Here is a 22,937-nt window from a genome sequence, read left to right as displayed (position 1 = left end):
CTTCCAAACCAGTAGATTTTTGTTGACATAAATCTGATGTTCTTCAAGGACTTGAAAACAAAATAAGTGTATTTTTTGTCATAATATATATTCTCTTTGTTGTATAATAATACATCAAGATTTGAGCATAAATTGGATTTAGATTCCGATTTTACAGTATGAATCAGTACATTGTCAGTTAATGAAATAGGAAGAGTTCTTTATCTGACTGATTGCTAAAGATTTTTTAATAACATCCAATAGCATTTTTAGTTTTCTTCACAAAGTTACTTTCTGGTGACCACTGATTCACTGTGATAACTAAGCTTCACACTTAATAGGGTCTCAAAATAGTTTTCTGGTCCACATTTTCCCCTGAATCACTTTGTATTTTGCAAAGAATGGATTAGAACTTCTAGCTTCATTTTCCTGTTGCTGGGTTTGTAAGGCTGCTGACTGCTCTCCAAAAGTTGTCCAAGTTTTGTTACCTTCAAAGAGGAAGTTCCTGACTTGGACTTAAGATGTATATTCGAGTCTTGTCCTCAAGGACTTCTTTCTCATTCTCAAGGACTTCTTTCTCATCCTCAAAGACTTCTTTCTCATCCTCAAAAACTTCTTGGGTCAGATCCAAAAATCTGTTGGCAGATTACATCACTGTAAATTATATAAAATTAATGAAGATTTGTTTAGACTTTAAATAAAGAATGAAAAATAAATGATGCGTTTTTGCTTTTATGAATAATTTATCCCTTCTTTAAAATGAAATATCTTGTTATATACTGTAAAATTATATTTGTATTCTGGGACTGAACTGAATTTATGTGCATGAAATACAAAAGATGCATATCTTTGAAGCATAATTTTTTTAAAAATGGTATATTTCAACTATCTGTGCAGTAGACAGCATTTTTAATATGGTATTTTTGGCATACCATGAGTACAATCACATGTATGTAATAAAAGATAGCCATGACAGATTTAATACTCTTGAGCCACTAATGTTTCTTTAGCCTTTGTACAGGTCAGTTTGGGTAAACACAAGACCCATATATTTGTAAAATGAGAACTGTACTAATTTGTGCCCCATTTAAAAACCACTTTTCACAATTCCTTAAAGGTCCTCCATTGGGAAACTTAATTAATTTTGTCTTATCCATGTTAACTACAATTCCAGTAGTAGTACAGAAACATTCTATTATGTGTTTTGTCTTATCCATGTTGACTACAATTCTAATAGTAGTACAGAAACATTCTATTATGTGTATCAATTGTTGCAATGCTATTGCTGTATCTGTGCAATTAGCAAATAAGATTATTAGAGCCAATACAGTGGATTATTTATCGGAGTGATATGACATTAGAGGTAATACAGTAGACCATTTATCAGAGAGATATGACATTAGAGCCAATACAGTAGACCATTTATCGGGGTGATATGACATTAGAGGTAATACAGTAGACCTTTTATCAGAGTAATATGACATTAGAGCCAATACAGTAGACCATTTATCGGAGTGATATGACATTAGAGGTAATACAGTAGACCATTTATCAGAGTGATATGATATTAGAAGTAATACAGTAGACCATTTATTGGAGTGATATGAGGTTAGAGGTAATACAGTAGACCATTTATCAGAGTGATATGACATTAGAGCCTGTAAAGTAGACCATTTATCGAAGTGATATGACATTAGAGGTAATACAGTAGACCATTTATCGGAGTGATATGAGGTTAGAGGTAATACAGTAGACCATTTATCAGAGTGATATGACATTAGAGCCTGTAAAGTAGACCATTTATCGAAGTGATATGACATTAGAGGTAATACAGTAGACCATTTATCGGAGTGATATGACATTAGAGCTTATACGGTAGACCATTTATCGGAGTGATATGATGTTAGAGGTAATACATTAGACCATTTATTGGAGTCATATTACGTTAGAGGTAATACATTAGACCATTTATTGGAGTGATATGACATTAGAGCCTGTAAAGTAGACCATTTATCGAAGTGATATGACATTAGATCCAATACAGTAGACCATTTATCGGAGTGATATGACATTAGAGCTTATACAGTAGACTATTTATTGGAGTGATATGATGTTAGAGGTAATACAGTAGACCATTTATCAGAGTGATATGAGGTTAGAGGTAATACAGTAGACCATTTATCGGAGTGTTATGATGTTAGAGGTAATACAGTAGACCATTTATCGGAGTCATATTACGTTAGAGGTAATGCATTAGACCATTTATTGGAGTGATATGACATTAGAGCCAATAAAGTAGACCATTTATCGGAGTGATATGACATTAGATCCAATACAGTAGACCATTTATCGGAGTGATATGACATTAGAGCTTATACAGTAGACTATTTATCGGAGTGATATGATGTTAGAGGTAATACAGTAGACCATTTATCGGAGTGATATGATGTTAGAGGTAATACAGTAGACCATTTATCGGAGTGATATGACATTAGAGGTAATTTAGTAGACCATTTATTTGAGTGATAGGACATTGGAGACAATACAGTATACCATTTTGTGAGTGATATGATGTTAGAGATATTACAGTATACCATTTAATTGAGTGGCATGTCATTAGAGAAATTACAGTAAGCCATTTATTTGGGTGATATGACATTATAGGCAATAAGTAGACCATGTATTTGAGTGATACGACATTGCTTAGTTTTGTACTTTTTTATCTGTTTATATTAAATTGAATTTTAAATGTAAGCAAATATTATTGTTACAGGATCAGATCTCAAAAGTTCTAGAGGAACTGGATTTGATACAGTACTGCTTGTGGATATCTCTGCCTCAATGGGGAAAGAGAAATGGATTCAAACCATAACTTTCCTCCACAACTTTCTTGATGGTAAGTTTCTGCTTTCTGTTTAGCATTATCTTTAGTGAAGATTCCACAGTTCAGTTAACTCTCAAAATAAATGGTGAAATGGTAATTTGACCATTTATTAATAAATTTATGTCCAATTTTTCCTATTGAAAGAAGGATAATATTACCATTTATGAATAAATTTAAGTCAATTTTTGCTATTGAAAATGCTAATTTGAAGCACATTGCTGCTATTGAAAACAGGGTAATTTGAAGTCCAATTTTCGCTATTTAAAGCAGGATAATTTGACCATTTACAAATAATTTGAAGTTCATTTTTCTATAAAAGTAGGGATATTTTAGTGCAGTAGTGTAATTATTATCAGAACATATTGTTTCATTGTCTTTATCATTCACTGTTATGACTGGTCATAAATTAAGTAATAGAATAAAACAAAACTGAAAAATTTTGTTAAGCTTAACAAATAATTTAATTATCAAAGTCATATAACGATATTTCTGTGATGTTCATTATCTAATTGCTAAGAACATGAAATTCATTTCAAACCTTTTCATTCATTTTACCGTTTGCCTGGCCATATGGTCAAGTGAACTTATGGCATAGTCTTGCATCCATCTTGAGTTGTTTGTTGTCTGTCCATCATTAATTGCTTTTCCACACGGTGGAGTCCATATTTCTTATTCAGTTACATTTATAGATTATATTTATGTTAGGAACATTAGCTTGCAACCTCCTCAATCAAACCCTCCCAAAAGATGAAAATTCATCTTTCCATTCTATCTTATATAGGTAATGGGCAATAACTCTTGTCCATTACCTAGTTTTCAGTTTTTGTTATTGAATTGGTAGCATCATTTACTTCACCTCCCGAAAATCAGTGATGTTTTTCACCTAATATCAGCCATCCAGTCAGGTTTATTCTATTCTGTTGTAGTATGGATTGCATTACAGGTGGTATACATTTTTTTTAATTTTTACCAAGTTTTATGTCATTCTTTTAAATGCACAGACTTATTTTTTTCTGTTCTCTCATTGCATTCTTTAGCATAGTATCAAAAAACATATGTTGTAGTAATTCATTTTTCGTCCTCATTGTGTGCTTCTTTAAAAGTTAGTGTGCACTACTGGGTATTATGGCTTCCTGTTACCACAGTCAAGTTGTTAATTTATCAATCTTTTTCTTTTTCTTTTTTCATTTTAGTCAATTATGATGAAATGCATGAAGTGTAAGAAACTCAAAGCTACATTAATATTTTCTAACCTGCACTAAAGGTACCTCATCGGCAACATGCAGTGTGTAAGCCATGTAACACAAAGTTGCTGGCCAGCCTTGTTGGGGTTATTATTGGATCACACCCCACCCCCATCTAAGATATGATGTACGCTATCAACTGCTACTGTTGCATCTGCTGAATTGGAGGAACCTGGGGCTGCAGACTTGTCTTCTCTGCCCCATTTGCCTTCATTGGAACTACAAATATGTTGCCTGGTGCAGGAGGTGATGATTTAGTTAGTTCTGGACATTTTCTACTTGTATACACTTCTTCTACCTTATTTGATGATTTTGATAGTTTGGGGGAGTGTCACCCATTTTTAGGCATTACAGTTATTGTAAGGCCCCCAACATGTCTGAGAAGGGCCCTTGAGTCTGTTTGTGTGGGTGCATGGGGTTAGTACCTCTCATACCACACTTTTCTATGATGCTGTCTCAGCTGTTGACCGCCTGTCTGGTTCTCAATACACGTAATCTAATGGCTGCTTGGCGTCATTAGTAAACCTTCCCCTGCCTATGCTGGTAGGGCTCTGGAATATTAACCCAGATGAGGATCTTAGTGATGGATCTGTCTGTCCTCGTTTCACTGCAAACCATCTAGTCACAGAGCTGTATGCACCACTGCTCATAGCTTCAGTACCAGTACTGACCTTTTGTCTATCAATCAGCTGTCCATATAGCTTTATCCTGCTGATAGGGTTAGCCATTTCCTTTGTTTTCCCTTTGGGGTGGTCATGGAGATGAAGGTCACACTTCTACTGTGGGCATGTATTGTCAAGACACAGAGACTGATCTGAATGAGGACAGCCACATACTGAGTGTTGTGTCCTCATTGCTTAGATCCCAGTATGGAGCAGATTGAATTCAGCTTTAATTTGTGGTTGAAGGAATTTATTTGGTACAGGTGGCTTTGGAAAGCCAACCACCCCTAACTTCTACCCCAGTTAACAAGATCAAGGCCTCAGCTGACTTGACAAAAAAGAAGTGAGTCCTTCTGTCTCCTACTGCAGTCCTTATAAATTAAGGAAATTGCTGACTGCTCAGTCAACAAGGTCAGTGACTCAGGGAATTCTAAATTCTCTTTCAGAGCCAGTTACCAGTGATTGTCTAAGTCCACTGGAAAAAACTCATTCCAGTACCTTTTCCACTGATCTTCCGGCATTAGACAAAAATTATGATGTTGATCTGACATGGCCTGCTTCTATAAAAAAATTCATAAAGGCATTTATCATTTGAGGTCAAAGCTGGTGTACAATATTTTTGTTTTAACTTGGCATTGCTACCAATTTTTAAGATCACATGTTTAAACCTGGAAATAATCACGCCAGTTTGTCAATGGCCAGGATAGCTAAGTTTATTGACAGGTGTCTTCTGCTTTATGGCAAATGCATTGACTGCTTCTGCTAATCTGAATCTTGTGCAGTGTGACGCATGCATACAATTGACCTTGATCAAGCTACATCATGTTCTGATGGTGTGGATCCCTCACTATGGTTCACGATTGCTATACAGTGGGAAGATATAGGAAGTGCAGATGCAGGAACCTCAGAAACTGCCTCTTCATCTTGTTGCTCATTCACCAGAGACTTAGAAACCCACTCTAACTCATCCTCAAAGATATGATGGTCAGAGACAAAAGGACATGGGATCATTTGCCACACAATCACAAAACCAGTTTTGATCTCAAACCATCATACAGATGCAACTACCCAGTCAGTTTTGATCTCAAACCAATGTACAGCTGCAACCAACAAATCAGTTTTGATCTCAAACCATTGTACAGATGCAACCACCCAATCAGTTTTGATCTCAAACCATCATACAGATGCAACCACCCAGTCAGTTTTGATCTCAAACCATTGTACAGATACAGCCACCCAATCAGTTTCAGAGGCAGTCTTATAGAGGGGGTAAGAGACAGAGTTATTCTACCCCAAACCTCCAAACTCATGCTGTTGATTTGTTCCTCCGATCACCCAGAAAGTCTATGAGTGAACACCAGACTCTTGCACTGCAAGCATTGTTGGATCACCCTTTTCCTGCAATACAAGCGGGCAATCTGAATGTCTCTGATTGGCTTCAGATTTCATCATCCAACCCCCCTCCCATTTTGTCCTTCCTGCTGATCAGGCAAGGACGAAGTTTTACAACAAGAGATGAGGACACTCATTGACAAGCAGGCATTGTAAGAAGGGTGAAACCAATCATCTGCCTGAACTGAATAAACCACTTTATAGTTTCACCAAAATAAAAGATGTTGATGACAAAATTGTATGGACTCTCCATTTGTATGTAAGAGTGTACTATCAGTCTGAACCTGTTCAATGCATACTTTCAGTTCCCCATCAATCCATCCTCACAGAAATTCCTTTGATTTGCATACTGAGGGAATATCTATCAGTTTTGAGCTCTCCTGTATGGTTTAAGCATCAGTCCTTGGTTCTTGATTAAAATAATGAACTGCATTTTCACCGTTCTGTTTGACCTCATTCACTGCAACAGTGGCATACTTCGATGACATCCTCCAGAAATACTTGGTAAGTTTGATTCTTGCCAAGGGAAAAAACACTCTTTTATCCCTTTGGATCATTTTGGGTTTCTGACAAACTGGGGAAACTTCCAATCTCTGGCCATCGTAATAGTTCATCATTGAATTTCACGCTCATCACAATGTTGTACATCTTCCCCATATTCATGTAGTCTGAATCATTAAACTTGTAGAGTCCATTTCCAAAAGGAAATGAGTCCAGCAGGAAATAGATCACAGTCAGAGTTTTTGCAACTCCTTGGATTATTCATTGTAGCAGCAGACCAGGAATGTCAGATTCTCTGTACAGAACGGTCCTTCTGTTTGTTGTTCTTTCATCACAATTCCACACTATGTTGGCATCTGATGATTGATATACTTGTGACCAGGTGGAATCACAGTCTGACCACCTTCATCTCTCCAGTTCTTGATCCCAAGGCAAGGTCATTACATGCCCTTCTATCAGTTGTGAAAAACTGTAGGCCTTTTGCCTACCCCCTTCCATGTTCTTAGTACCAAACATTGTACAGCAGGTGACAGCTAGATGAGTTTGATCACCCCTCACCACTTTGACAAGTCCTGGATCATGTATTAACTCACCTTGGCAATTGATATACCCAGGAAGATGTTGGTCAAACTGAATCTTTTCAGGCAGTCCCAGACCCAGTTGTTCTATCCATGTCCAGAGTGACTATTCCTTTATTCTTTACTTTACAAAAGAAAGATTTAAACCTTCAATTGTGGAGAGAATCACATGAGCAAGAAGGCTCTCCATTTCAAAAACTGCTGTAAAGTTAACAACAAGATTCCTTTCTGTACTTCAGTTCCACAAGTAGCTGACTTTTGTCTCTGGATTGTGGAGGATAAAAGATTGGCACTTATTTCTATCAAGTGATACAGCATCAAGCTATCTGAAACTTTCCACCATCATCACAGAAAGGATCATGGTCAGGATAAAGATCCCTCTTATTGGTCAACTCTGGTCTGCAGTGTGATACATCTTGCCCTTTCCAAGTGGAATTTTTCCAGGGTCCTGACTTGGCTGAATTCAAACAATTCAAGTTCATAGTCTTGACCTCTCTGAAGTTCATATCATACAAAACATGTTTCCTAAAAGTGTTAACCTCAACATGCAGGGTGAGGAAATTACAAGCCATTTGCATGGACCTGGCCTGACTGCAATTTTGATCAGATGGTTAAGCGGTTCTTGTGACACAACCTGGTTTCATTGCCAAGAACCAGTTGTCATCAGCAGGCAATCCAAAATGTCATTGTACACCCTCTTGTCTGTATCAACACATATCCTGAATGTTATTGTACACCCTCTTGTCTGTATCAACAAATACCCTGAATGTTATCGTACACCCTCTTGTCTGTATCAACACAAACCCTGAATGCTATTTTACACCCTCTTGTCTGTATCAACACATACCCTGAATGTCATTGTACACACTCTTGTCTGTATCAGCACATACCCTGAATGTTATTGTATAATCTCTTGTCTGTATCATCACATACCCTGAATGTTATTGTATAATCTCATGTCTGTATCAACACAAATCCTGAATGTTATTGTACACACTCTTGTCTGTGTCAACACATATCCTGAATGTCATTGTACAACCTCTCGTCTGTATCAACTCATACCTTGAATGTCATTATACATCCCTCTTGTCTGTATCAACATATACCCTGAATGTCATTCTACACACTCTTGTCTGTATCAACACACACCCTGAATGTCATTGTACACCCTCTTGTCTTTATCAACACACACCCTGAATATCATTGTACACCCTCTTGTCAGTATCAATACATACCTTGAATGTTATTGTACACCCTCTTGTCAGTATCAACACAAACCCTGAATATTATTGTACACCCTCTTGTCTGTAACAGCACATACCCTGAATGTCATTGTACACCCTTTAGTCTTTGTCAACAAATACCCCAAATGTTATTGTACACCCTCTTGTCTGTATCAACACAAACCATGAATATAATTGTACACACTCTTGTCTCTATCAATACATACCCTAAATGTCATTGTACAGATAGCACTGTTTAGGATGCTAATTCAATTTTATTCCTTTTTGTTTTAACCTACAGGTATTGAGTCCTCACAGAATTATCTGTCTGGAGCATTTGAATACATCAGCCTTGTTGTGTTTGGACATGAGAGCAGGGTGGTACAACATCTGACATGTGATTATGTCAGTCTACGAAAACATTTTGGTAATTGGTTTTGAATTGCTTGATCAGCAAATAATTACTTTTCCCCAGTTTAATTTAATTTCCTTGAATAATTTTGGTGAATAATATAGCATATACTGTAAAACTATTGCAGGGAGAGATCACTGTCTTGACAGATCGGATTCATTATACATGCATTTATTTGTTATAAATTGTTATGACCTCCTTAATAGACCATTCTTTTGTCAGCAGTGGAAGTGATCTGATAGCTTTACATCAATAGGGGCTATCTCTCATTACACACTTTACATAAAAAGGCCCGGGCTATCTCTCATTACAAGCTTTACATCAATTGGGGCTATCTCTCATTACAAACTTTACATCAATATGGGCTATCTCTCATTACAAGCTTTACATCAATTGAGGCTATCTCTCATTACAAGCTTTACATGAATTGGGGCTATCTCTTATTACAAGCTGTCACAGGATAAGGCAAGAAATAACTTGGTTTTGCCTTAGAATGATTTGATCATTTTTGTTGTACCTGCGTAAAACGTTACCTAGGGTGGATAATTGTATTTTATGGGTAAGCAACTGAACTAGCATGTATCTCGTCATTGATCACTTGTGGTGAGAGAAACTAAAAGCACGATATGCATGGGTATTCTACCCTTACCAATGCTCACTCTCCTGTAGATTTAAGGCAAGTTTGTTTTCTAACTGACACACTGGTCATTGGATCTTGTCAAGAAGTGAACCTTTTCCATTTTTGTTCTCAGCCATAGGGGTAAGTGTTACATTTGTATTTTATTTGATACATGAAGCGTATTCAGTTTTTAATGTCATATCGTGAAATGATACCTTTACTACTATGCAGATTTGAAACCTTGTGAACTTTTGAATTGTTACAAATTGCTAATAGGGGTTTAATTTTGTAGCATGTGTCTATTTTAGCAGCATGTATCTATAGATTTAATTTCCATACCTGTTATTATGACCAGTTTAGTTTTATTGTAGCTGTCTGTACCTGTCTGTACGTATGTTTATACGTATGTCTGTGCACATGGTGGATCCATGAAGGATGGGCATGGCCAATACAAATATGCCAACCCAATTTAGGAGAACTGTGTGCTGTCTGTGCATATGTGTGTGTGAGTATATCAGGCTGTCAATCTGGCCATATGTGTGTCTATGTAGATATGGAAGATGATGTAACCATCAAGGCCATACAAGGACGAAACCACTAATTTGTAAACTTGTGCACATGATGGATCCATGAAGGGTATGTGCGTCCGATACAAGTTTGGGCCAACCCTAGAATTTGGGAGAACTGTGTGGTTTGTCAGTGACACATTTGCAAGTTTTTACAAATACTTATAAATCATACAGCTGTACAAATGACCAAGTCATATATATGTTTTGTTTCAATTGATTGTTGTTTCAGTTGAGTGCAATTGGGTCATTTTGATTGCATGTAATTATTTGAATCTTATTTATATTCCATGAGATTATTTGAATCTTATCTTCATTCCATGAGATTATTTGAATCTCACTTTCATTACATGAAATTACATGAGATCATGTGAATCTCACTTTCATTACAGGAGATGATTTGAATCTTGTTTTCATTTCAGGAGATTATTTGAATCTCACTTTCATTACATGACATCACATGAGATTATTTGAATCTCACTTCCATTATGTGAGATTATACAAATCTTAGCATCATACATTTGAATATATCAATCATTTTTTGTTTTCCTATTTGTGAATGTTTGAGTAGAGTAATTGAAGGATACATATGTTTAGAGCATGAAAGAATCACTGTATTTGTAGTGTATATATTTTTTATTAATTCATATCATAAACTTCCATCTTTCATCACATTTTGTTATGATGTCACATGTTCCAAGCATCCATTCAGGTGTATCCTGTTACACGAGCTTTACATCAATTTAGGTGATCTCTTATTATAAGCTTTACAGCAATATAGGTTGATCTCTCATCACAAGATTTACATCAATAGGGGCTATCTCTCATTACAAGCTTTACATCAATAGGGGTGATCTTCATTATAAGCTTTACAGCAATATAGGGTGATTTCACATTACAAGCTTTACATCAATAGGGGCTATCTCTCATTACAAGCTTTACATCAATAGAGGTGATATCTCATTACATACTTTACAACAATATAGGGTGATCCCTCATTACACACTTTACAACAATATAGGATGATCCCTCATTACAAGCTTTACAGCAATAGGGGTGATCTATCATTACACTCTTTACAGCAATATAGGGTGATCTCTTATTACAGATTTTACAGCAATATGGGGTGATCTCATTACACATTTTACAGCAAGATAGGGTGGTCTTTCATTACAGGCTTTACGTAAATTTAGGGTGATCTCTCATTACAGGTTTTACAGCAGTAGGTGTAATCTCATTACACACTTTACAGCAATATAGGGTGATCTCTCATTACAGGTTTTATAGCAATATGGGGTGATCTCATTACACACTTTACAGCAATATTGGGTGATCTTTCATTACAGGCTTTACAGCAATAGGGGATGAACTCTCATTACAAGCTTTAGTCAACAGGGCCTATCTCTCATTACAAGCTTGACAGTAGTAGGGATGATCTTTTATTACAAGCTTTACAGTAATATAGGGACATCTCTCATTGCAAGCTTTACAGCAATATAGGGACATCTCTCATTGCAAGCTTTACAGCAGTAGGGGTGATCTCTCATTACAAGCTTTACAGCAGTAGGGGTGATCTTTCATTACAAGCTTTACAGAAATATAGGGACATGTCTCATTGCAAGCTTTACAGCAGTAGGGGTGATCTCTCATTACAGACCTTACAGCAGTAAGGGTTATCTGTCATTACACCTTGACTTGTTTTATATGAGTAATTTAAGCAATGCTGACAACATTAAAGAAGTTAAAAAATGCATTAAAATAATTATTATTCTTGCATTAAAACAATTATTATTGTTGCATTAAAACAATTATTATTCTTGCATGCAGATAATTTCATATTCCATTAACTGATTATCATTACAGATATTTTGATTGTACACTGTCTTACATATTTATAAGATCACCTTTAGATCTTGCACACTCAGACATTGTTAGGCAAGTTGCTCTTGAACCATCAATTGATGGAGTTAATTGTGTCCTCAGATAGATATCTACTGACAACAAGTTTGAATTTATGTGATTTTTTTTGTAATTAAGAAAAACAATCTATCCAGACTGATTCAGTCAAGTATTCTACTTGATTTCTTTTCTGCTTTTGATAAGAGTAACAGTAAGGTGAAAATTGGAGTTGTCACAAGATCCATCATTCTTCATTCCCATATATATGTCAGTATCTTCATTCAGTTTGCATCTTAGATGATAAAAGCTTGTGAAGGTAAAGAGGGCAGTATTGGTCATGTTATTATTATTATTGTTCTTGTTGTTGTTGTCCTCAGATTGCCTGTATCCAAATGGACCCAGTCCCCTAGCAGCTGGTGTAGCCATGTGCTGTGCAGCATTAGAGGCAGCAGGTAAGGTTGTATGTTTTGTAACAATTTAGAAAATATACTGTATACCAAGAAAATTGTTATTATTGATAGTGTCATGGTAAGATATATCTGTTCATTCTTTATTTCTTATTTTTTATTCATTTGAATTGTGTTCCACCACCATAGTAGAAATGGTATATCATTTGAACAGTTTGACCTCCCCACCAGCAGATGTGGTATATAGTGGTACAGTTATATACTACCACAACAGTGGAATATATATATATTGTTACTTTTGTTGCACCACATCAGTGGAGGTGGTATATAGTGGTACCATTAAGTAACACCACCGCAGTGGAGGTAGTATGTAGTGGTACCATTAAGTGAAACCACCACAGTGGAAAGGGTATGTAGTGGTACCATTAAATGACACCACTACAATGGACAGGGTATGTTGTTGTTGTTGTAGGGTTTAACACCATTTTTCAGCCCAAGATAGGCTATACATGGTGGACAGTATTAATGGTGGAGGAAGAATCCGGGAAAACTCCGTAAAGAACCACCGACCCATGAGAAGCTACTGGCAAGCTTTCTCACATACCCACATTGGCCGAATCTGAGACTCAAATCCACACAGACAGAGGTGAGATGGCAGTGATCCATAATGAGAGCACTTTAGACCACTCAGCCAATCGGGGCCCCCCTAGAGGGGGTATGTAGTGGTATCATTAAGTGACACCACCACAGTAGAGGGGTATGTAGTGATATCATTAAGTGACACCACAACAGTAGAGGGGTATGTAGTGGTATCATTAAGTGACACCACCACAGTAGAGGGGTATGTAGTGATATCATTAAGTGACACCAGAACAGTAGAGGGGTATGTAGTGGTATCATTAAGTGACACCACAACAGTAGAGGGGTATGTAATGGTATCATTAAGTGATACCAGAACAGTAGAGGGGTATGTAGTGATATCATTAAGTGACACCACAACAGTAGAGGGGTATGTAGTGGTATCATTAAGTGACACCACAACAGTAGAGGGGTATGTAGTGATATCATTAAGTGACACCACAACAGTAGAGGGGTATGTAGTGGTATCATTAAGTGACACCACAACAGTAGAGGGGTATGTAGTGGTATCATTAAGTGATACCAGAACAGTAGAGGGGTATGTAGTGATATCATTAAGTGATACCAGAACAGTAGAGGGGTATGTAGTGGTATCATTAAGTGATACCAGAACAGTAGAGGGGTATGTAGTGGTATCATTAAGTGACACCACAACAGTAGAGGGGTATGTAGTGATATCATTAAGTGACACCAACACAGTGGAGGGGGTATGTACTGGTACCATTATGTTCCAACACCACAGTGGAGGGGTATATAGTGGTTTATTTATGTCTCAATACAACAGTGTATTTGTTTGGTTTTGTGGATTTAATGCCATTTTCAGCACATGATAGGCAAAGCATGGTGACCAGTATATTTGGTGGAGGAAGAATCAGGGAAAACCCTGGGAAGAACCACTCACCGCTGGTAAGCTACAAGCTTTCTCACATACCCTACCATGGTAGTACCATGGTGGTACCATTATGTTCCACTACAACAGTGGAAGGAGTATATACTGATACCTTATTTCACACCACAGCAGAGGATGTGGTATACAGTGGTACCATTTTATCCCTCTACAACATTTATAATTTGTATATAGTGATACCATTATGTCCCACTACAACATTCAAAGGGCTTTAGAGTGGCACCATCATATCCCACTACAACATTCAAAGGGCTTTAGAGTGGCACCATCATGTCCCACTACAACATTCAAAGGGGTATATAATGGCATCATTATGTCCCACTACAACATTCAAAGGGCTTGATAGTGGCACCATCATGTCCCACTACAACATTCAAAGGGGTATATAATGGCATCATCATGTCCCACTACAACATTCAAAGGGCTTTAGAGTGGCACCATTATGTTCCACTACAACATTCAAAGGGGTATATAATGGCATCATTATGTCCCACTACATCATTCAAAGGGCTTGATAGTGGCACCATTATGTTCCACTACAACATTCGAAGGGGTATATAATGGCATCATTATGTCCCACTACAACATTCAAAGGGCTTTATAGTGGCACCATTATATCCCACTACAACATTCAAAGGGTTATATAGTGGCATCATCATGTCCCACTACAACATTCAAAGGGCTTGATAGTGGCACCATTATGTCCCACTACAACATTCAAAGGGCTTTATAGTTGCACCATTATGTCCCACTACAACATTCAAAGGGCTTGATAGTGGCACCATCATGTCCCACTACAACATTCAAAGGGCTTTAGAGTGGCATCATCATGTCCCACTACAACATTCAAAGGGGTATATAATGGCATCATTATGTTCCACTGCAACATTCAAAAGGGGTATATAATGACATCATTATGTTCCACTACAACATTCAAAGGGCTTTATAGTGGCACCATTATGTCCCACTACAACATTCAAAGGGCTTGATAGTGGCACCATCATGTCCCACTACAACATTCAAAGGGCTTTATTTATTTTGGAGGGTTTATGCTCATATAAGTTTATTTATGAAATCAATAAAATCAAATAAACACATCCAGTTTTGTATGTGTAATATTAGTGTGTAATTTTGTCCTGTTGCCAAAACATGGATAAAATTAAAATTAGGAATTTCCCCCCTCCCCTTCATTCGATGTGTTGCTTTTATTTAGGAGTGTAAGAAATTGCCTGATATTCTGCACTTTTGAACAAAGAACTGAATATCAAGTCAGACTCAGAAACCACCAGTTGAATTATTTAACACACTTTAGGGATATGACCTCATTGATTTTAGCATCTCCCTTAAGGAGCCAGTTAAGGAGTGAAAGCAGTGGTCAAAGTTAATGGCAATTGGCTATCTGATGGTTAGTGATTTCACCAACAGATTACTAGAACCAGCTGTAACAAATTTGCTGAAGCAGTGAAAATTACTGCTAGTCACCATCATAACAGGTAAGAAGTGGTCATGAATTGGCATACCCTTTTGCAATTAATTCACTTTTTATTGTGTTGAGTACATACCAACATCCTTCACCTGACAAGGTAAAATAAAAATATGTGACACAAGGAAATTCGTGTGATTATTGTCCAAACTGTCTAAGTTTATGCATGCAGAACTAGCCTGGTGTGCTGCCCCCAAGCATTGTTTATATTACTGATGATACCAAAAGGTAACAATAATGATAATATTAACCAGTTAGTAACACTAATTGGTAACTAAAAGAAAATAATAGTTCAGGTATTGACCAATCAGTAACAATGACTGCTAACCAAAAGAAAACTAATGCTAGAGTTGACCCATCAGGAATAATAATTGGTAACCAAAAGAAAACAGCAAAGCTAGTATTGACCAACTGTAACTGGTCATGTTTGCCTACTCAGTGACTGATCCTGAATGAAGCCAAACAGTGTTTTAATATTTATATAATTGTTGCTAAGCATTCATAGCCAGGTGTGGTGACAGTTTTAAACAAGTGGAAGTATTGGTAATGGCAATGAGTAAGGGATGATTTTTAGCCTCAGTTGCAGCTATGATTTAACTTGATAGAATGGGCAACAGTTCAACACCTAAAAGCCAATGCTTGCTTGATAGAATGGGCAACATTTCAACACCTAGAAGCCAATGCTTAGATTGATAGAATGGGCAACAGTTAAACACCCAGAATCCAATTTTTAACTTGATAGAATGGGCAACAGTTAAACACCTAGAAGCCAATGCTTAGCTTGATAGAATGGTCATCAGTTCATCATCCTGAAGCCAATGCTTAGCTTGATAGAATGGGCAACATTTCAACACCTAGAAGCCAATGCTTAGCTTGATAGAATGGGCAACAGTTCAACACCCAGAAGCCAAGGCTTAGCTTGATAAATTGGGCAACAGTTCAACACATAGAAGCCAAGGCCTAACTGGATAGAATGGGCAACAGTTCATCATCCCGAAGCCAAGGCTTAACTGGATAGAATGGGCAACAGTTCAACACCCAGAAACCAAGGCTAAACTGGATAGATTGGGCAACAGTTCATCATCCAGAAGCCAAGGTTTAACTTGATAGAATGGGCAACAGTTCAACACCTAGAAGCCAATGCTTAGCTTGATAGAATGGGCAACAGTTCAACACCCAGAAGCCAAGGCTTAACTTGACAGAGTGGGCAACAGTTCATAATCCTGAAGCCAAAGCTTAGCTTGATAGAATGGGCAACAGTTCAACACATAGAAGCCAAGGCTTAGCTGGATAGATGGGCAATAGTTGAACACCCAGAAACCAAGGCTTAACTAGATAGAATGGGCAACAGTTCAACACCCAGAAACCAACGCTTAGCTTGATAGAATGGGCAACAGATCAACACCTAGAAGCCAAGGCTTGGTTTGATAGAATGGGCAACAGTTCATTATGCAGAAGCCAAGGCTTAACTGGATAGAATGGGCAACAGTTCAACACCCAGAAACCAACGCTTAGCTTGATAGAATGGGCAACAGTTCAACACCCAGAAGCCAAGGCTTAACTTGATAGAATGGGCAACAGTTCAACACCCAGAAGCCAAGGCTTTTATAGGATGATGCTTTGCAAGGGAATAATTAAACTTCAATCAGGACATAACTATTGGTGAAAAAAGTACATGTTTGTTTTATTTTTAATAAAATAATGTCTTGTGACAGATTTTATCTTATTCAGAGATATTTACATCTGCATGACAATGAAGAACAAGTTGCTGATGATGACCAGATAAACTAAAGAAAATTAGATGTACCTAAATTATTTAGTGTCAGATAAACTAAATAAAATTGGATGGTACCTTGATTATTTAGACCAGATAAAACTATAGACAATTAGATGGCACCATGTTTACTTAGACAGGGTAAACTAAAGATAATTAGATGGTACCTTGTTTATTTAGACAAGATAATCTAAAGAAAATTGGTTGGTACCTTTTTTATTTAGACCAGATCAATTAAAGACAATTAGATGGTACCATGTTTATTTAGACCAGATGAACTAAAGAAAATTGGAAGGTACCTTGTTATTTAGACCAGTTAATCTAAAGACAATTAGGTGGTACCTTGTTTATTTAGACCAGATGAACTAAAGACAACTAAATGCTACCTTGTTTATTTAGACTAGATAAACTAAAGACATATGGCACATTGTTTTTTTAGACCAGATAATCTAAAAAAATTGGATGGTACCTTATTTATTTAGACCAGATAAACTAAAGACATTTGGATGGTACCTTATTTATTTAGATCAGATAAACTAAAGGCAGTAAGATGGTACCTTGTTTATTTAGACCAGATGAACTTAAGACAGTTAGATGGTACCTTGTTTATCTAGACCAGATAATCTAAAGAAAATTGGATGGTACCTTGTTTATTTAGACCAGATGAACTAAATACAGTTAGATGGTACCTTGTTTATTTAGACCAGATAATCTAAAGAAAATTGGATGGTATCTTGTTTATTTAGATCAGATGAACTAAATAGTTAGATGGTACCTTGTTTATTTAGACCAGATGAACTAAATACAGTTAGATGGTACCTTGTTTATTTAGACCAGATGAACTAAAGACATTTGGATGGTACCTTATTTATTTAGATCAGATAAACTAAAGGCAGTAAGATGGTACCTTGTTTATTTAGACCAGATGAACTTAAGACAGTTAGATGGTACCTTGTTTATCTAGACCAGATAATCTAAAGAAAATTGGATGGTACCTTGTTTATTTAGACCAGATGAACTAAATACAGTTAGATGGTACCTTGTTTATTTAGACCAGATAATCTAAAGAAAATTGGATGGTATCTTGTTTATTTAGATCAGATAAACTAAAGACAGTTAGATGGTACCTTTTTATTTAGACCAGATAAACTAAAGACAGTTAGATGGTACCTTGTTTACTTAGACCAGATAATCTAAAGAAAATTGGATGGTACCTTGTTTATTTAGACCAGATGAACTAAATAGTTAGATGGTACCTTGTTTATTTAGACCAGATGAACTAAATACAGTTAGATGGTACCTTGTTTATTTAGACCAGATGAACTAAAGATAGATGGTACCTTGTTTATTTAGACCAGATAAATACAGTTTTTGTACTTTTGTACCATCAAATTGTCTTTAGTTTATCTGGTCTAAATAAACAAGGTACCATCCAATTTTTTTTGATTATCTGGTGTAAATAAACAAGGTACCATCTAAATGTATTTAGTTCATCTGGTCTAAATAAACAAGGTACCATCTAACTGTCTTTAGTTTATCTGGTCTGAATAAAAAAGGTACCATCCAATTTTCTTTAGTTTACCTGGTCTAAATAAACAAGGTACCATCTAATTGTCTTTAGTTCATCTGGTCTAAATAAACAAGGTACCATCTAACTGTCTTTAGATTATCTGGTCTAAATAAACAAGGTACCATCTGTCTTTAGTTTATCTGGTCTAAATAAACAATGTAACATCTAATTACCTTTAGTTCATCTGGTCTAAATAAACAAGGTACCATCTAATTGTCTTTAGTTTATCTGGTCTAAATAAACAAGGTACCATCCAATTTTCTTTAGATTATCTGGTCTAAAAACACAAAGTATCATCTAATTGTCTTTAGTTCATCTGGACTAAATAAACAAGGTACCATCTAATTGTCTTTAGTTTATCTGGTACAAATAAAGAAAGTAACATCTAATTGCCTTTAGTTCATCTGGTCTAAATAAACAAGGTACCATTCAATTTTCTTTAGATTATCTGGTTTAAATAAACACGGTACAATCAAACTGTATTTAGTTTATCTGGTCTAAATAAACAAAGTACCATCTAACTGTTTTTAGTTTATTGGGTCTAAATAAAAAAAAATACAAAATGGAGGTGAGTTTGAATAAAACTTTGGAATATGTTGAACAGCCCAAAAGGTTATGTGCACAGATTCCAGGTATACACACTGGATATATACACAGATTCCAAGTATAAATACTCAATATACACATAGATTCCAAGTATATACTCTAAATATGTGCACAGATTTCAAGTGTACACACTGGATATGTTCACAGATTTCATTTACACACTGGATATATGCACAGATTCCAGTCATACACAAGCAAAGAAGAAGGTCTAGAAAAGGGACTGGCATAGAGTTGCAATGGATCTCTGTTTGCACATGTCTGTAAAATATTTGGCATTATTGTTTGATAATTTTTACACCAGCATAGATTTATTAGGAGACTTGCATAGTAGACGGGTGATCATCTGTAGAACTGTCTGTAGGAAAGGATTAGCAAAAGAGTTGCTGCCAAAAGAAGCTGAAATTTAATAAACATGAAAGCAGCACAGAAAAATAAACTTACATTTTGTGTTTGGCAAGATACAAAAGCTTTTTGCATCTTGTCAAACTTTCATGACACAGAATCCAATAGAGTTGTAAATGGACTTTTCAGTATAAATGTTCAATGACAAATTGAAGTTCAAAAATGGTGTCACGTTATCAGCAAAACAAATGAGTAGATCAAAGCGACCAAAACTATCTGCTTAATCATTGGTTAGAAAATTGTTTCTTTTATCTTGTGGAAGTTTCATGATACCATGCATTTGTAATTGTGCTGTACATAAATCCAGACTAAGTAAAACATATGGCCAGCATTTCAAAGCTACATTAAACCTTGTTGCATCTATAGTTGGTAATACAAGAACTGGAAAGGCTGCAGTACTTGTTCTAGAGCCTACCAGAAGAACAGTGCAACATTGAAGGAATTTATGAGAGACTGTTTACTGGTTACTCAACCTGGATAGAGAAAAGGGGTAACATGATTTGGTTGCAGGGAATGCAGTATCCCTGCTCATACTGAATACCAAGGACAACCCATTACTTGGTATATAAATGCGTAAGATGTCATGTTTTGAGAGCAATAGACATAGAATTAGCATTTCTTAAAGGAAGTACATTTTTGCAGCATGATGTGGAAAATTGTATTCGCTGTTAAAGTAATACTGTAATGTTATTGTTGATAGAGTGCTGACAGAGACTTCAAATTTGGACAAAAAATTTAAGGATTACTTACCTTTATTTTGCTCAAAGATTTCTAGGATTTTTTTGCAACATGTTTACACAAGAACTCACACATTTAAATCGAAGTACATGATATGAAGGAGAACAAATACATTCAAAAAGTTTTGTTGACCAATTTTACTAAACTTACTACAATTTGTACTAACAGTGCTTGAAACTTTAAATTTAGACCAAAATAAAAAAATGCTGGCAATGGAATAGTCTTTGGTTTATTGGCACACTGTTATGGGCATTTAATTCATCTTCATGGATGAATTATTCACTTAACTTCAACGTCAGCAGTTTAATAAATGTTTGTTTTCTTCTTCTTTTAAGTCATATTTCAAAATGAAGTTGTGAACATATACTTCAGTAATGATAAGAAAACACATACCATTGTGTTGCACATGATTACATTATCAGAGAAATATTGTTTTATATACTTTAATAAAGAAGTAAATGTAACAGTGTTGCAACATTTTCAGTAAACTTGGTGTGAAGGTCATGATAACTATTGCTGCTACTGTTTGATCTTCCATTTTATCATACTGTATTTATAATTACTTGTCAAAAATCAACACTGCAGTTGAAATTGGTAACAGGATAAAATGGGTTAAATTTACATAGGATCAGTAAAACTTTGATGTTGAGGATCCTGTGTGTTAGTAAAACAATGTCAGAATTTTAAGTCCTGTAAAAAAATTTTTAAAACTTGATTTATAGTCTATTACAATTAGAATTATACATTATAAGAATATCAGACTTTGAGTTCAAGCTAGATTATTGTGCACAAGTTTTTCAGAATATGGCCTTGCCTTGCTTTTAAAAAGTCTCTCAACTTAGTCATGTACACTCAGCTCAAAACATTTCCAGAAAATGGGGCTTTACCTGTTTTGATAAAGTCTCTCAACTTAGTCATGTACACTCAGCTCAAAGCATTTCCAGAAAATGGGGCTTTGCCCTGTTTTGATAAAGTCTGTCAACTTCAAAAAATTGGGCTTGCCCTTCTTTTATTGATTCTCTCAGCTTAAATGTACACACTCCATTAAAAAAATTGTATAGACTCTTTGCATTTTTTTATCAGGAAATTACCATTATAGAAACATGAAAATACTTTTATGTAAAGTTAGCTTAAGAAAATTTTATATTGGAACACAATTTTGAACTGAATATGTACTCAGTTTGAGACGTTTGAAGCAAATGTCGTATTGTCTCTGTTAATTCTCCAATTTAATCATTAGGTCATGTATACAGCTGCCGAAAGGTAACAGTATATCCCAGAATTTTACTGGTCACAGATGGATGCCCAACAGACACTTTCAGGATTGCTGGACCTGATACTGCCTCAAGTGATGAAAATGAGCAGGTAAAATCCTTAGATTCAGAGACTTGTCAAGATTTTTGATTTTTTTTATCTTGAATAGTTTTTAGATTTGTTTTATCTTGTACAGATTTTGGATTTTTTTATATATATTATGTACAGTTTTACAGATTTTTTGTGCTTTTTCTGTCATATTGTCTTTATTATTACTATGTAAAAAAATTGTGAAATGATACGTTTTTTTCTCATGTAGTTCTTAGGGAATAGATGTCATCTGGTACTTTTTCTTTCTGTTTGATCTGTGAATGGTGAGGCATACATATAACTTGTTTTATCTGTGAATGGTGAGGCTTACATATAACCTGTTTGATCTGTGAATGGTGAGGCATACATATAACCTGTTTGACCTGTGGATGGTGAGGCATACATATAACCTGTTTGACCTGTGGATGGTGAGGCATACATATAACCTGTTTGATCTGTGAATGGTGAGGCATACATATAACTTGTTTTATCTGTGAATGGTGAGGCATACATATAACCTGTTTGATCTGTGAATGGTGAGGCATACATATAACTTGTTTTATCTGTGAATGGTGAGGCATACATATAACCTGTTTGATCCGTGAATGGTGAGGCATACATATAACCTGTTTGATCTGTGAATGGTGAGGCATACATATAACCTGTTTGATCTGTGAATGGTGAGGCATACATATGACCTGTTTGATCTGTGAATGGTGAGGCATACATATAACCTGTTTGATCTGTGAATGGTGAGGCATACATATAACCTGTTTGATCTGTGAATGGTGAGGCATACATATAACCTGTTTGATCTGTGAATGGTGAGGCATACATATAACCTGTTTGATCTGTGAATGGTGAGGCATACATATAACCTGTTTGATCTGTGAATGGTGAGGCATACATACAGTGATAGCATCACTGTCATAAAAAATGTTAAGGTTTAATTACATGAAAAGATTTAAATATGTATATAACTTCTACACATTTGCTGTATTCAGCTGAAACTTTGGATATTTCAATGTATATAAAGTTTTACCCTGATAGATTCTTACTTCCTGTCTTATCAGCATGGATTAGTGCACAATGTTTGGTGAGAAACCAT

General features: G+C 35.8%; 1 protein-coding gene across 2 annotated transcripts in view; it reads left to right on the top strand.

Moving 5' to 3' along the window:
• The window catches only part of LOC149800832 (uncharacterized), a 155,576-nt gene that overhangs the window by 59,552 nt on the left and 73,087 nt on the right, over positions 1-22,937 (top strand). For both annotated transcript variants that reach the window (XM_089954837.1, XM_089954835.1), the window contains exons 9-12: positions 2,753-2,875; positions 8,765-8,890; positions 12,337-12,411; positions 21,726-21,850. In XM_089954837.1, the coding sequence (XP_089810963.1) occupies positions 2,753-2,875; positions 8,765-8,890; positions 12,337-12,411; positions 21,726-21,850 (449 nt within the window). The remainder of the gene's footprint in view (positions 1-2,752; positions 2,876-8,764; positions 8,891-12,336; positions 12,412-21,725; positions 21,851-22,937) is intronic.

The sequence above is a fragment of the Sinohyriopsis cumingii genome, chromosome 4, assembly GCF_028554795.1.
Source record: "Sinohyriopsis cumingii isolate HCF-2022 chromosome 4, ASM2855479v2, whole genome shotgun sequence".
Lineage (NCBI taxonomy): Eukaryota > Metazoa > Mollusca > Bivalvia > Unionida > Unionidae > Sinohyriopsis > Sinohyriopsis cumingii.
This window is presented reverse-complemented; position numbering and strand designations above follow the sequence as displayed.